The following is a 16,371-nucleotide window of genomic DNA, read 5'->3' as shown; positions in this document are numbered from 1 at the left end:
CAATCACAATACTAAGTTCTCACAGAACATGTCTCATGTATGGTTTGTACTTGACCACTCAGAAGCTGCTACATAGATACTTGGGGAAAAACACTACAGAATAGTTCTGAGGAGAGGTGAAGTTGGAAAACTCTAGTACCAACTTCTCCTTTTATTCCTTATAGCTTTGACTGACCAAAATCTACAAATGAGCCACTGAAACGTAACGACTTCTGTTACGGTGCTCAGATGCAGACGTTCTGACAGAGCCGGTGTTCAGCACCATGTATGACGTGGCAGGGCTGCATTCCCACTGCCGCACGGTAACTGAGACGCCGCTCTCATCGCTTAGACACTGGGAATAGTGACGCGCAGCTTGCAGGGGCACAGAGTTAGAGGCTGACAACATAAAACTGATTCTGAAAGTCCAAATATGGGGCCTGGAAACCCTAATTAAAAAAGAAGAGAAAAAAAAAAAGTCTGCCATTTTGTTGTAAATTATTTCTCAGACTTTCATGAGTCTAAACTTGTGTTGTTAGCTTTCATTTTACAAAGTCTTCTCTCTCCTTTTTTGCACTCGTGACCATCAAATACAAATTACATTCTGCAGTTATCTTTCATATAGCATCAAAGAACCAGAATCACGACCACTACTTAAAGTTGTTTATCGTTAAAGCATGAAATACCTTGCATATTTTATATAAGGAATCCTGCCCATCTCCTCCTGTGTCCTTAAAGTAGTCATGGGCTGGGAATGTCCGATTAATGTCCCGAGTGATGGCACTGTCCTGCGGGGACTCCTGTGGAAACATGAGGAAAGAGGAGGCTTTAGCTGGGTCAATCACATAAACACTTACTCAGGTGTGTGTAGCAAAGGTCCTCTCCTCCACATGCTTTAGAATGTTGCAAAGACGGCCGGCGCCGCGACTCACTAGGCTAATCCTCCGCCTTGCAGCACCGGCACACCAGGTTCTAGTCCCGGTCGGGGCGCCGGATTCTGTCCTGGTTGCCCCTCTTCCAGGCCAGCTCTCTGCTGTGGCCTGGGAGTGCAGTGGAGGATGGCCCAAGTGCTTGGGCCCTGCACCCCATGGGAGACCAGGAGAAGCACCTGGCTCCTGCCATCAGATCAGCGTGGTGTGCCGGCTGCAGCACGCTGGCGCAGCGGCCATTGGAGGGTGAACCAACGGCAAAAGGAAGACCTTTCTCCTTGTCTCTCTCTCTCACTGTCCACTCTGCCTGTCAATAAATAAATAAATAAATAAAGTAATTAAATAAAAAGAATGCTGCAAAGACATCCATACACATGTGCCTACCCAAAGCTGCTGCCCCTGTGGGGACCAACTACACATGAAGGGGGAGAAGAGGGAACCACCTGTTTCTTTCAGTGCACCTCATGGAACATTCTATTCTGGAGCAAAGATGTATAGCTGGTGTCCTTTCTATTGTAAGAGGGAAAGCGTGTGATTAAAAATGAATTTCCCATGGAAAAATACTCAAACTAACTTCAAAAAAAGGTTACAAAGTGCTGTTAGAAAAAACCGGGTACAGGGGTTGGCATTGTGGCCAGTGGGTTAAGTCACCACCTGATACCAGCATCCCATAGATGCAATGATTCATATCTTGGATGCTCCTCTTCTGATCTAGTTCCATGCTAATATGCCTAGGAAAGCAGTGGAAGATGGACAAAGAGCTTGGGCCACCACCACCACATAAGAGACCAGGTAGAAGCTCCTGGCTTCAGCCTGGCCTAACCCTGGCTGTTGCGGCCATCTGGGGAGTGAACCAGTGGATGGAAGATCTCTCTCTCTCTCTCGCTAACTCTAACTTTCAAATAAATAAATGCCCACAACCACCCAAACAAAAGACCCTGGATCCATGAATTGCTGTTTTAATGAATCCTTTGGCATGAAGCCCATGTATCAGTTCTCAAATGGAAAAGAGAAGTCCATTAATTGCCATTTGTCCTAGGAGCAAATGGCCTAAGAATGCACACAGTAATCAATTCAATATAAAACAAGACCAATAAATGCCAAGAGATTCAGACTACTGGAAAATAGCCTTTACTTCTGCCAGTGGAGAACACTGTCTTCTCAGTTATAATCAGTTAACTAAAACTGCACAAATAGCAGTAACATCAGCAATCCTTCATAAAACATCAAGCACAAAGTTATTTCGACAATTTCCCCTTGTCTAATTTCATTTGCCCACATGCTGAAAAATTAAAGCACAGAAACATGACTTTCTACTATAACAATGCATTGTCTTCATAGTTAAGGCAACTTAGTTAACCACATAGTTAAGATCCTCCTCGGTGAGACCATTCACCAGCACACCCACCTAGAATACCATACTCCTGCTTTAAGCTGAAAACTTCTGTTATCTAGTAATTTCTCTAGTCTTTGAGCTAATAATGTTCCCAGGACCACAAACATTTTATGGTTGTGAGATCTGACTGACTTTTAAAGTCTATACGCTTTCTTAACAAGTTGGCTATTTCTATCTTCAAAGACACTGCCAAACTGCTTTTCAAAGAGTTTTTTTTTTTTTTTTTAATTTATTTATTTGAAAGGCGGAGTTAGAGAGGCAGTGGCAGAGAGAGGGAGAGAGGTCTTTCATCCACTGGTTCACTCCCCAAATGGTCACAAAGGAGCCAATCCAAAGCCAGGAGCCTGGAGCTTCTTCCGGGTCTCCCATGTGGGTATAGGGGTCCATGGACTTGGGGCCATCTTCTACTGCTTTCCCAGGCCATAGCAGGGAGCTGGATCAGAAGTGGAGCAGCCAGGACTCAAACTGGTGGCCATATGGGATGCTGGCACTGCAGGCAGCAACTTTACCTGTAATGCCACAGTGCTGGCCCCCAAAGAGCTTCATTGGTATATGTAATTATTAGTTATTAACATAATCTTAATAAATAGTTAAGACAGCTCAGTACTGTAGTAATCCTTGATAAAAGGAAAAAAATCTAAGGTAAAACTCAAGACTGTAGCAGCTCACTGCATGGTAGCTGCCTCCAAGGTGGCAGCACATTCCTGAGTTAGGAATAGGGACGCCTGTAAGCAGAGAGGAGAGACAAGAGTAAAATTGTGAGGAGGGCAAAGTGGCTATAATTTGTAAGGCAGAGGACTGGAGAGGAAGAAGATAAACAGACACCTACAGAGCTACCTAGGTGTCCTATGAGCCCTGAGTCTTAAAAAAAAAAAAAAGATGAACTGGCCACTATATCAAGATTAAAAATCTTACAATTCAAAAGCCACTGTTAAAAATTAACAGTAACAACAAAAAAGGTCAATGACAAACTAGCACAAAAGATCTATAAAACAATTTCATAATGGAGTTGTATTCAGAATATATAACCCTTAAAATGAGACAAACAAAAAATAAAAGGAGAATTAAACAGATACTTCACATAAGATATACTCATGACAAATGAGCACTTGAAAATATATCAACCTTATTAGTCATTGGGAAATACAAATTAAAACCACCATGAGATTCTAGAACATCCCCACCAAATGTTAAAATTAAAGACATCAAGTGTAGTCCACAGATGTGCAACAGCTAGAATTCCCAAACACTGGTAGTAGAAATATAAAATGATACAAATTCTTGGAAAGAGTTGGTAGTTTCTTATAACATTAAACACAGACTTATAATAACCTAGTGATTCCATTCCTAGTATTTGACCCAGATTGAGTTCTGTGCTCCTGGATTCTGTCTGGCCCCAGACTTGGCTGTTGTGGGCATTTGAGGATTGAACTAGTGGGAGGAAGATTTCTCTGTCTCTTTGCCTCTCAAATAAATATAAATAAATGAATATTTTTAAAAAGACATTTATTTGAGAGGCAGAGTTACAGACAGTGAGAAGAGAGAGAGAGAGAGAGAGAGAGAAAGAGAGGGAGGGAGGGAGGGACCTTCCATCCTCTGGCTTACTCCCCAAATGGTTGCAAAAGCCAGGAGCTTCTTTTGGGCCTCCCATGCAGGTGCAGCAGCCCAAGCACTTGGGCCATCTTTTACTGCTTTCCTAGGCTATTAACAGGGAGCTGGATTGGAAGTAGAGCAGCTGGGACTTGAACCAGTGTCCATATGGGATGCTGGCACCACAGACAGACGGTTAACCTACTATGCCATGGCGTCGGACCTGTAAATGAGTATTTTTAAAAAGAAAAATAGGCGAGCAGTACATACATCTGGAAAGGAATTGTATTCAATATATAGAGAGAAGGGGTGCTCAAATAAAAAATTAATAAAATGGGACAAAAACGTGAACTGCCTTATTAACAAATGAAAATATATGAATGCAAATAAGTAAACGAAAAGGTTATTACCAGAGAAATACCAATCTGAAGATAGTAACTTAATCAAATGAAGAATGGGAAGTCATAATTTTTTTTTTTTTTTTTTACAGGCAGAGTGGACAGTGAGAGAGAGAGACAGAGAGAAAGGTCTTCCTTTGCCGTTGGTTCACCCTCCAATGGCCGCCGCGGCCGGCGTACTGCGCTGATCCGATGGCAGGAGCCAGGTGCTTCTCCTGGTCTCCCATGGGGTGCAGGGCCCAAGCACTTGGGCCATCCTCCACTGCACTCCCGGGGCACAGCAGAGAGCTGGTCTGGAAAAGGGGCAACCGGGACAGAATCTGGCGCCCCGACCGGGACTAGAACCCGGTGTGCTGGCGCCGCTAGGTGGAGGATTAGCCTAGTGAGCCGCGGCACCGGCCAAGTCATAATTTTAATTTCAAAACATTAAAGGAAGATTATCTAATATAATTAAATAATTTTGGAGAGGTTTTTTTAAGTTGAAAAAAAAGGAAGGGATTCCAAGCACTAAAACAGAAAGTAAATTTTTCACTGATAAAACTTTCCAGAGGCAATGAACATATTATTGACCTATATTCAGAATTCAATTACAATTATTATGAAAAAGTTCATTAATTCTATTTTTGAAAGGTATCTCCACTTGAACTACATCTACACCTATACAGAGAATTATTTTTCAAAAAAATGATTTATTTATTTGAAAGTCAGAGTTGGGGGTGGGGAGAAAGAGAGAGGGAGGTTTTCTATCTGCTGGTTCACTCCCCAGATGGCTGCAATGGCTGGGGCTAAGCCAGGCCAAAGCCAAGAGCCAGGAGCTTTATTTGTGTTTCCCACCAGAAGGCAGGGACCCAAACACCTGGGCCATCTGCTGCTTTCCCAGGCCATTAGCAGGGTGCTGGATCAGAAGTAGAGCATCCAGGATACGAACTAGATGCCAGTGTTGTAGGCAGCCACTTCACTGGCTATGCCACAATGCCAGCTGCATAAGAATTCTCATTTTTAAAAACTATCAGATGAATTTACTCTAGGAATCCTATAAAACAATAGGAGAAGCTCTGAAATACGCTAAGATTCTGGCTTAGGACAAATACAACAGTTTGAAAATTAGATTGGGAATGAAGAGTAATATGAAAAGATTCAGAATATTTATTTATTTATTTATTGACAGGCAGAGTGGATAGTGAGAGAGAGAAACAGAGAGAAAGGTCTTCCTTTTGCTGTTGGTTCACCCTCCAATGGCCGCCACGGCTGGCGCACCGCGCTGATCCGATGGCAGGAGCCAGGTGCTTATCCTGGTCTCCCATGGGGTCCAGGGCCCAAGCACTCGGGCTATCCTCCACTGCCTTCCCGGGCCACAGCAGAGAGCTGGTCTGGAAGAGGGGCAACCGGGACAGAATCTGGCGCCCCAACCGGGACTAGAACCCGGTGTGCCGGCGCCGCTAGGTGGAGGATTAGCCTAGTGAGCCGCGGCACCAGCCAAGATTCAGAATATTTATATCAGCTGTATCACTCATACTAGAATGATGATGGAGAAGAAAACCTGAAAAAGGATACCGTTAAGAGAATAGGATTTAAAACTAACAAAAACCTGAAAACATTCTCTCACTCATCAGTTCTCATCCCTGTGGTATTCCTCATCTGCTGATCATGACAATCATCCGAGAACGAGGGGTAAAATGTCCTTGAGTTAAGGTCAGTTTGAAAATTCACATGCTGGATTTTTGAAGCCTTCAAGAATGATAACAAATAGAGGAGTTCCATGTGAACCACTTGCTTAAAATATTTGGTCTTAGGAAATATGCTGCAGAACTTGGAATAAATCCATTTAACTAGCCAGAGGCCAAGCTGTATAAAAATGATCCAGAATTTCTAACAATGACGAATTTAGTAAGTTCCTCTCAGAATGACATCATTAAATGCGAAAAGGTTCTGAAAACAAAATGCAGCAATATTATGGATGTTTCCTTCCTAAGACAATCCAGCAAAGAGCTTTTGCAAAATACTCAAACCAAGTGCTTATAAAATTAAACTTTAAACAATGTGTATTCCCTTTATTTCTTTTTTTTTAACTTTTATTTAATGAATATAAATTTCCAAAGTACGACTTATGGATTACAATGGCTTCCCCCCCATACCGTCCCTCCCACCTGCAACCCTCCCCTTTCCCACTCCCTCTCCCCTTCCATTCACATCAAGATTCATTTTTGATTCTCTTAATATACAGAAGATCAGCTTAGTATACATTAAGTAAAGATTTCAACAGTTTGCTCCCACACAGAAACTATTCCCTTTATTTCTAAGAAGTTAAAGACAGACACAGGTGATGTAGGGAGCTCGCTGGAGCCACACATGCTGGATAACAGTATCTGTGGCTCCACGGATCAAGTGAACCAAATACATTCTTTCACTCAGGCTGTAGTAAGATGGCTTAACAGATAACAAGTCTACAAACGGACTTAAGGAACAAGGCAGAGATGGAAACCTCCAAAGAACAAGGCTATAAAGGGCAAAACTACCATCCTGAAAATTACTAATGTTATGGCAGAAGTGTTTTTTGATCATCTGGTTTTGTTTTAACTGCTTCATCTGCCTCCAAGAAAAAATTCTTTCAACTCTGTAAGAAACTAAGATGCCACTGGATTGTGGAGTACTGACAACCTAGAAACTTTTTCCGTAAAGGCCCAGTCTGTAAGATATTCTGGGCCATCAACTACTGCAATCACTCAACTCTCCCTTAGAACAATCATTGGAGATAAGTAAAATGAGCACTGCTGTGTTCTAATAACACTGAATTTCACATACAACAGACACACTGAGTTTGGTCCCCAAACAGCAGTTTGCCAACCCTAACTCTAAATATACAGTACAGTAATTTGCCGTGGACAACATAACCAGTGAGATGATTTTTGTTATGATTTTAAATATACTGACATACTGTTTGTTTTGTCTGCACAAACTGTCCCAAATAAGCTGCAATAACTTGTAATCTACATTCCTTGGAATATATGCTTTTTTCTTGTTATTGTCTAAAATGTTTGCTGCATTTTACAAGTCAGTTCTTCAAAAGACTGTATATGCAATACAGTAAAGATTTAAATGGCATAATCATAGTAGCACAAGGTCCCTAACATTTCAAGCAGTAAAATAAACATTATATACAATTCAAAAATTTTAAGCACACACACAGACACACATGAATTACACTAAATAAAAAGAAATAACACATGTTGGTGAGGTTATGAAACAACTGGAACTCTCAATTGTTGGTAATGGGCATCTAAAATGATACAACCAACCACCTTGGTACATTACATGGCAGTGTCACTGCCACCCATGTGGGAGACTAGGTGGAGTTTCTGGCTCCAGACAGAAATGTTGCAGATATTAAGGGAGTGAACCAGCCAACAGGACTCTTCTCCATCTGGCTCTCTGACTCATACATATATATGAACATTTACACATATATATATGCATACACAAATACACATTTATTTATCTTAATGTTGAACAAAAGCCTATGGTAACAGGTATCAGAGTGGTTACCCTGGTGACAGTAGTGGGAAATCCAACAGAAAGGTACATGAGAAATTTCTGAGATGATAGAAATGTTTACTTTTCCTTTGGTGGCTAAAAGACATTTACAACTGTCAATATTCCTCAAACAGAACCCTTAATGTTACTGTATGTAAATTATACTGCAATAGTATCTAGAAGCAACAAGCACACCTAGCATTTAGACCTTGGTTTTCAATATCATGTAGTAAGAAAATGAACCAGAGTTGATTCTAGGACTGGGGAAGGAAATACACAAGATGAGCCAAGAACATCATTTGGTCCAGAAAATAAAACAGTGCTCACCTCTGCTGCTCCACCACAAGGAAAACAAACCTACACTGAAAGGAGTGTGTCAGAGACACACAGGAGCCAACTCAAAGCGTTCCTAGTGATAGAAGTCGCACAATTTGAGCAAATAAACAAAGTGGTACTCATTTATAACTGAAAGTATAAAGAAAATATACAGGAGTCTAATGTAAATAAATGGCTGAGTCAATAAATACACAGGGAGAAGAGACAAGTCTCCCCTGCAGAGGAATCCCAAGCAACTCTGAGGATCCTCCACCCTCAGCGAAAAGGAGCACAGCCCGCCACTAAAGTCTGGGCTGGACAGAGTGACTGACTTCAGAGGAGTGTAGCACAGAACAGGACTGGGACAAAGAACAACTTCACAACGGCAAAGCCTGACTTGACCTCAATCAGATGATGATCAGTCATGTTGGCAGCACGTACCCCTCACACGCTGTCACGGAAACAGCACTGCGCCTCTGTGTTCTTTCCCCCCAACACTTCCAACGCATGAGAAAAGCACCAAACAGACTGCACTTGAGGGACAGTATAGAAAATACCCGACCTGTATTCCCTAAAACCATCAAAGTCATCAACAACAAGGAAAGGCCAAGAAAGGCGTAAGGAGATATGAGTACTAAACTTGAGGCAATATCCTGGGTAGATTCCTGGTACAGAAAAATGACATTAAATACTAAGGAAATCTGAATGATACGGATTTTGGTGACTTACAATATATCAATGTGGGATCAATAATTCTAATAAAGGTAGTACAGCAATTTATGATGTTAATAATAGAATTTATAACAAAATATCTGGGAATTCCTTGTCAATATTTGTATAAATCTAAAACTGTCACTCAAAGTGAAGTATATTAAAAGAAAAAATAGCCTTTACCTCCTTATTATGCAACACAGATATTTAGACTTAGAGTAAAACCAGCCAAATGCACATACCAGGACTTATTTAAGGCCCTCAATAAAATTCTGAACTGAATTTGTGGAGTAAGACTGATGAACTAAAGACTGTGGCTATATGCTCGATGGTACTCAGAAGTGAGCTCTGTTCATCAGGCTGATTTGCAGGTGACTTCTTTCTTGGCAGGAATTATGACACTTTCTTAGTGTACAGAATAAAGCAATGGTGAGGCTTTGTTATTTTCTCAAAGCTTTAAGGCTCTTCTAAAATTGTGCAGGCAAAAATCCAAGGAAATAGTAACATTTGTGCTGTTTTCTTCTATCTTGGTTTTAAAAGTTGCCCATTAGTTCAAATCACAGTGGTACCATATTTTGTAATCTTTCTGGATGACTATTTTTATATCTTACTGTGAGAATTGGCCCACTGGGTAACTTCTCAGGATTAACAAGGTACTGGGAACTGGAGGAAATCCTCTGAATACATACTCTTCGCAAACTTAAGTTGAAAAATAGAAAGCCAAGAATGGCAGGAAGAAAAAGAAAGTACCTAAACAAAGGAACTGCAGTGGAAGGTTGCCATGAGAAAGCAGCAGTGCTAGGGAGATTATGCCAAGGCAGTGTTTGCCCAGAGAAAGGTCATTCTTCAGACTAATCTGGGGAGTTACAAACGTGTTAGTAAAAGTCACCAAGTAACATTTTCTTAACAGAGTAAAATGAAAATAATACCAAAATCCATTCCCAAACATTCTATCATGATACATCTTTATAATACAATTTGTATGAATAAAATAACACTTTTTGGGTTACATTTTTTTTAAAAAGTCAGCCATGGCTTGTCAAGTGATTTTAAAGACTTAGGTTTAAAAATCCTCTAAATACCCAAAAGGAGGAGAAGGAAATTGAAGGATATCATGCCTCAAAGTAAATGAGGACTGAAAATCTCCCTGAGGGGGCTGACACTGTGGCACAGTGGGTTAAGCCACTGTCTACAACACCAGCAACCCATATAGGCACCAGTTTTGGTCCTTGCTGCTCCACTTCTGATCCAGCTCCCTGCTAATGCATCTATGAAAGCAGCAGAAGACAGCCCAAGTACTTGGGCCCCTATACCCACGTTGGGGACCTGGAAGAAGCTCCTGGCTTTGGATCAGCTCAGCTCCAGCAGTTGCAGTCATTTGGGGAGTGAATCAGTGGGATGGACCTCTCTGTCTCTGTAACTCTGCCTTTCAAATAAACAAATAAATCTTTTAAAAAACAAAACAAAATTCTCTAAGGCAAAAATCATTCTTACTTACATACCACTCTTGTCATACGTAATTTCATTTTATGTTTAGACATAGAATTGATTAAGTAACAAAATAAAAAATGAGAGTAAGACTTTGGTAAACCTATAAAAACAGGTGTTCATTCTTACATTTGAGCAAGATCAAAACAGCCCTGCAAAATTGCAAAACCTGGAAATTTATTTCAGCTGGGCATATCATATGTAACAGCACTCTAATTTGAAAGAGCCAAAAACAAGTGATAAAGGAAAAAATAGTAAAAATTACTTTGTCTCTTACAGCTTTGTTTTCTACAATCAAAACCTGTACCTACCTTAAGGAATGCCTCACAGGAATTCTGACAAAATAAAAAGGGACAGACAATATTCTTAGCTTAAGAGCTAATAAACAGACTTAATGGGATACCATAAATTTTCTGACACTATATACAAAGTTTTGTGTGCACCATTTTTTAAAAAATATCTATTTATTTACTTGAAAGAGCTACAGGGAAAGAAGAGGGCAGAGGGTAGGGAGATCTCTATCTGCTGGTTTACTCCCCAGATGGCCACGATGGCCAGGGATGGGCTAGACTGAGGCCAGGAGCCAGGAACCAGGAGCTTCTTCCAGGACTCCCATATTAGTAGCAGGGGACCAAGCACTTGGGCCATCTTCCACTGCTTTTCGCAGGCCATTAGCAGGGAGCAGGACTGGTGCCACATAGGATGCTGCCATTGCAGGCAGCAGTGTTACCTGTGATGCCACAATGCCTGCCCCTGTGTGGATATTTCTAAGAATACTCAAGGCTTTTCACAGATTCATTAGAAAGGTCAAGAGCACCAGACACACACAGTAGACACTCAATAAACACTTGCTGAATAAATTAATTCTCAAGGGTACGTAAGACAGACAGTAAGATTCAGAGTAATTTAATCTAAATCTCCTATTATTACACTTTCCCAACTTAAAAATTATTAAGTGATAATACGTACATATATTTTAACAATCCTCTGAGGTAGGTACTATAATTTTTCCCATTTCACAAATGAGGAAAAATGTTAAATCACACAGGTAGAAAGTAGACAGCTGGGACTGGACCCCAATGGGTCTGGCTTTCTAGGACACATTCTTGGCTTCAGTTAATATACTGTAAAAGCACAAATAGTCTCTTATCAGTAGTGAGTAGCATTTCTAATTCCTACTGTATTAAAAACTTGCTTTTCTCCTCTGGAGTCTTACAACTAAAATCATCACGACACAGACTCTGAACATGGGCTTTTTTTTAAAATCATGTGAAAGTGCTTCTTTGGATGAAGGCTGTTTAGCATCTACAAAAAAGGACAAAAACTCAGATCCTAATAACTAGACAGAGAATATACAATGCTCTGAAACATAAAAAACAAAGTGAGTAAAATGTCAAGATGTGGCTCTTCCGTTAAGTTATGAAAAGAAATGGCATTTTCTCTAAATGTTAGTTGGTCTTCCAGAAACATCTTACTCATTTCAAATCTTAGAAACATTTAGTATTCTTTTAAATATTCCAGGTTTTTACTCTTTGATTAGGGCTGACTACAAGACAGATGTATTTTTATACCGCAGCATCATGGTCTCTCATCCATTATTTCACTGAGTTGTAGTGTTAAGTATGTTTTGAGACCATATTTAAAAAAACCACCTGCTACTGAAGCCTTGTATTTCATGGTGGTAAGGATACCTCTATCACATTACTTGGTGTCCCTATAAGAAATAGCTTCTCTTGGCCGGCGCCACGGCTCTCTAGGCTAATCCTCCACCTGTGGCACCAGCACACCAGGTTCTAGTCCCAGTTGGGGCGCCAGATTCTGTCCCGGTCGCTCCTCTTCCAGTCCAGCTCTCTGCTGTGGCCCGGGAAGGCAGTGGAGGATGGCCTAAATGCTTGGGTCCCTGCCCTCGCATGGGAGACCAGGAGGAAGCACTTGGCTTCTGGCTTTGGATCGGCGCAGCGCGCCGGCTGCTATAACCATTTAGGGGGTGAACCAATGGAAGGAAGACCTTTCTCTCTGTCTCTAACTCTGCCTGTAAAAAAGAAAGAAAGAAAGAAAGAAAGAAAGAAAGGAAGGAAGGAAGGAAGGAAGGAAGGAAGGAAGGAAGGAAGGAGAAGAGAAGAGAAGAGAAGAGAAGAGAAGAGAAGAGAAGAGAAGAGAAGAGAAGAGAAGAGAAGAGAAGAGAAGAGAAGAGAAGAGAAGAGAAGAGAAGAGAAGAGAAAAGAAAAGAAAGAAAGAAAGAGCGAGCTTCTCCTAAAGAATTCTGTATTCTTTTTCCTCCATGGAAAATGATCCAGCATCCGTTTTTGTTTTGGCCTCCATGAAACTCAGAACTGAATCTGCAGTTCAGTCTTACACAATACAAAACCTCAGACAGCCTGAGTATCTGTGTATATCATTTTCCTGTTTACTTCTATTTTCAAAGTCTACTTATCTACATTTTTCTATTTTGACAAGTACCACAACACCACCTCAGTGATATCAAGTATGGCATATTTCTATAAAATAACGCCCCTTAAGGGCCGGCGCCGTGGCTCAATAGGCTAATCCTCCGCCTTGCAGCGCCGGCACACCAGGTTCTAGTCCTGGTCAGGGTGCCGGATTCTGTCCTGGTTGCCCCTCTTCCAGGCCAGCTCTCTGCTGTGGCCCGGGAGTGCAGTGGAGGATGGCCCAAGTGCTTGGGCCCTGCACCCGCATGGGAGACCAGGAAAAGCACTTGGCTCCCGGCTTCGGATCAGCGCAGTGCGCCAGCCGTGGTGGCCACTGGAGGGTGAACCAACAGCAAAGGAAGACCTTTCTCTCTGTCTCTTCTCTCACTGTCCACTCTGCCTGTCAGAAAAAAAAAAAAAAAAAACAAAAAACACACACACAAAAAACCCTAAGTCAACTTCATAGTCAAATCAATAAGAATATAGAAATAAAACACTTTGATGGACACATTTAACAGACACCTTCACCTTCAATTTAGCATTCAAGAACATAAATGTGTACCTACGCAAACACATTTTTACTTGTCCTGTGACTGGCACCACTGCGCTTCAACTCAGTAACTATCCCTTCCAGCTAGGAATCATGGAAGCTCTGTTCTGCAAGACTGTTCTTCCACACCAGTACAACAGCAGGTATTTTAGTAGAAACTGAACTTGTAGGTAGATTTTTGCTTTGCATATTTCTCTTGGTGAACTGCTAACTCTTGGAAGCAAAAAGAGTGACTACAGTAAAATTACCACTGATTAATACTTAATAACAGAATTCAACAACTGGACCAACAGAAGGAAACTGACCTCTATATACTTAAATAAGTGAAATATTGTACAGGTGTTCTGTAATTAAAGTGTTAAAATTTCTATTCCAAAGATCCACACATCAAACACAGAGCAGACTGGAATTAGATTTCCATGAATTTGGAGGTAACAGAAGAATCAGGCCACAATGTGAAGACTGGAATTGAACTTTTAACAAAGACAAGAAGAGGGAATTTAGGTATTCTACTTAGATCACAATGTGAAAGATATAACAGAAACTCTAGGGTCAGGCAGTCTGTCTCTGAATATTGCCTCCCCCAACTTAGCAAATTGTGTAACCCTGGGTAAGTGACTTAACTAATCTGAACCTCAATATAACCATCTACAGAATCTATGCAATTGTCCCTGCCTCACAGGGTTTATGAGAAGCAAATCAGATACTACATGGAAATGAGGTAGCCTAAGTCCTTGACCATCAGTGGTAGCTCTTTCCCACCATATTTGAAACTTACAATGTTGGCATATTTCCCATCTTGGGAGAAAACCCAAGGGGCCAAATGTCTATTTAGCAGGTTTTCCTATTTGGGACTTGTAGGGGATCTACCTGCAGACAGTACACAATTAAGTAATCTAGTGTAGGTTATCAATATCATAATTTATTTTAACCAAATGAAATTACAAAGATAAATCAGGAAGCAGAAAAACTGACACAAAATATAGACGATGTAATAAGAGTGTTATTTTGGTTTTCTAGCCTATGAGCCATACTAATCAAAATGCTGTAGAACTCAGTATAAAATACCTTTACTGATTATCTTACTTTTCTTTTTAAATCATTCCTCAGAGGCGTTTGTGTTTGTTATCACTGTCTCATTTAGTAAGGAGCTCTTCCATTTCAAGACAATTAAATTCCTGTAACAACTCAAATGTCTCTACTCCTTCCTCAGCCTCTTTTCCCTTCCCAATAAAGAAAACAACTTACCTCAACTGTAAGAAATGAGATGTACAGCCACAGAATCTTTATTACAGAAACCAGATTCAGTAAGTCTGCTCAATAAGCCAGATAAGTACCTCTAACTTTAGTACATGCTTGGAAACTTTATTAAATGGTTTTAGTAAAGATATTTTGTCTATAGCATACAATATAATAGAAAAAGACTGATTTCTTCAGAAAAGATGGCTCTAAGTTTAATAACATTACTAGTGTGCTGCTATCACATTGCTTCAATCCAAATATGGCATTATAGTGCCCTTCTAAAAATAAATCTAAGTCCCATGTGATATGCAGTCCTTTAGCTATGTTCATTTCCTTTTAGGGCTCAAGTTTCCCACAGGAAAATTATTCAATGTTTGGCACAACTGTCCCGAATCAAGTATGGATAAGGCATAACTGCTGACCTCACTGTCGGCCTTTTCCTACTTGGCTATTGTTGATCTTCCTTCAAAGCAATCCCTATCAAGAGGCCCAAGGGGCAGAAAATACTCAAGAACTGTCATTTGACACAGTGAACGTAGAAAGTATCACTTTGACTAACAAGGTGATGAGGGGGGATAATTTGAGTCAGCTAAATTAGAAGACTCAAAATTGTAAGTCACAGCCCAAACAAGTGTTTTTAGTAACTGTGATGACTTCCAAATAGCTCTTTCTTTCTCTTTTTGACAATAGTCAATTGTTGAGAGTTCAAAGAGTTAATCAAATTTGATTTGCTGTTGCAAACAAATATATTTTCTATTTTTAAATGTAAAATAATTACCATTTACATAGCACCTAACTAGATGCCAAGTATTACCATAAAGATTTTCCACATTATATCCTTTACACACTAAGATACCTTTCTTTCTTCATTTTACGATCATTATCACAAATCTTATTTCATATAATATTAATAGTCATCCCTGGGGCCAGCATTGTGGTGTAACAGGTAAAGGTTGCTCCACTTCCAGTCCAGCTCCCTGCTAATGGCCTGGGAAAGCAATGAAGATGGTCCAAGTGCTTGGGCCCCTGCACCCACGTGGGAGACCCAGATGAACCTTCCTGGCTTTGGACTGGCCCAGCACCAGCTGTTGTAGCTGTTTGGGGAGTGAACCAGTGGATGGAAGACCTCTCTCTGCCTCTCCCTCTCTGTAACTCTGCCTCTCAAATAAATAAATAAGTAAATCTTTAAAAAAGGAAATATATTAGTATGTAAAAGTATAATTCAGAGAAGATAACTATTATTTATATTTCTAAGTAAATTTCATATTAAATGCTCTTAGTACAGCTTAAAATAGCTTCATGTTATGGTAAAATTTGACATATATTATTTGCCTAGGACTTTGTAAAGCATATGTTAGGAATACAATTTCTTTTTTTTTTTTTTTTTTGACAGGCAGAGTGTATAGTGAGAGAGAGAGACAGAGAGAAAGGTCTTCCTTTTGCCGTTGGTTCACCCTCCAATGGCCGCCACTGCTGGCGCGCTGCGGCTGGCTCATCATGCTGATCCGAAGGCAGGAGCCAGTTGCTTCTCCTGGTCTCCCATGCGGGTGCAGGGCCCAAGCACTTGGGCCATCCTCCACTGCCTTCCCGGGCCACAGCAGAGAGCTGGCCTGGAAGAGGGGCAACTGGGACAGAATCCGGCGCCCCGACTGGGACTAGAACCCGGTGTGCCGGCGCCGCTAGGTGGAGGATTAGCCTATTGAGCTGCGGTGCCGGCCAGGAATACATTTTCAAAATTACCCACAATACACCATACACACAATTATGAATGTTTGATAATGCTTAACACACACTCAATTTTACTTCAAAAAAA

At 40.8% G+C, this 16,371-nt stretch overlaps 1 protein-coding gene across 15 annotated transcripts in view; it reads right to left on the bottom strand.

The window, feature by feature from the left end:
• RABGAP1 (RAB GTPase activating protein 1) overlaps window positions 1-16,371 on the bottom strand; it is a 191,193-nt gene that overhangs the window by 39,364 nt on the left and 135,458 nt on the right. For all 15 annotated transcript variants that reach the window (XM_008273353.4, XM_008273352.4, XM_070056593.1 and 12 more), the window contains one exon: window positions 666-779. In XM_008273353.4, the coding sequence (XP_008271575.1) occupies window positions 666-779 (114 nt within the window). The remainder of the gene's footprint in view (window positions 1-665; window positions 780-16,371) is intronic.

The sequence above is a fragment of the Oryctolagus cuniculus genome, chromosome 1 (assembly GCF_964237555.1).
Source record: "Oryctolagus cuniculus chromosome 1, mOryCun1.1, whole genome shotgun sequence".
Classification (NCBI taxonomy): domain Eukaryota; kingdom Metazoa; phylum Chordata; class Mammalia; order Lagomorpha; family Leporidae; genus Oryctolagus; species Oryctolagus cuniculus.
The sequence above is the reverse complement of the archived record's forward strand: the minus strand, read 5'-3'. Positions and strand labels throughout refer to the sequence as shown.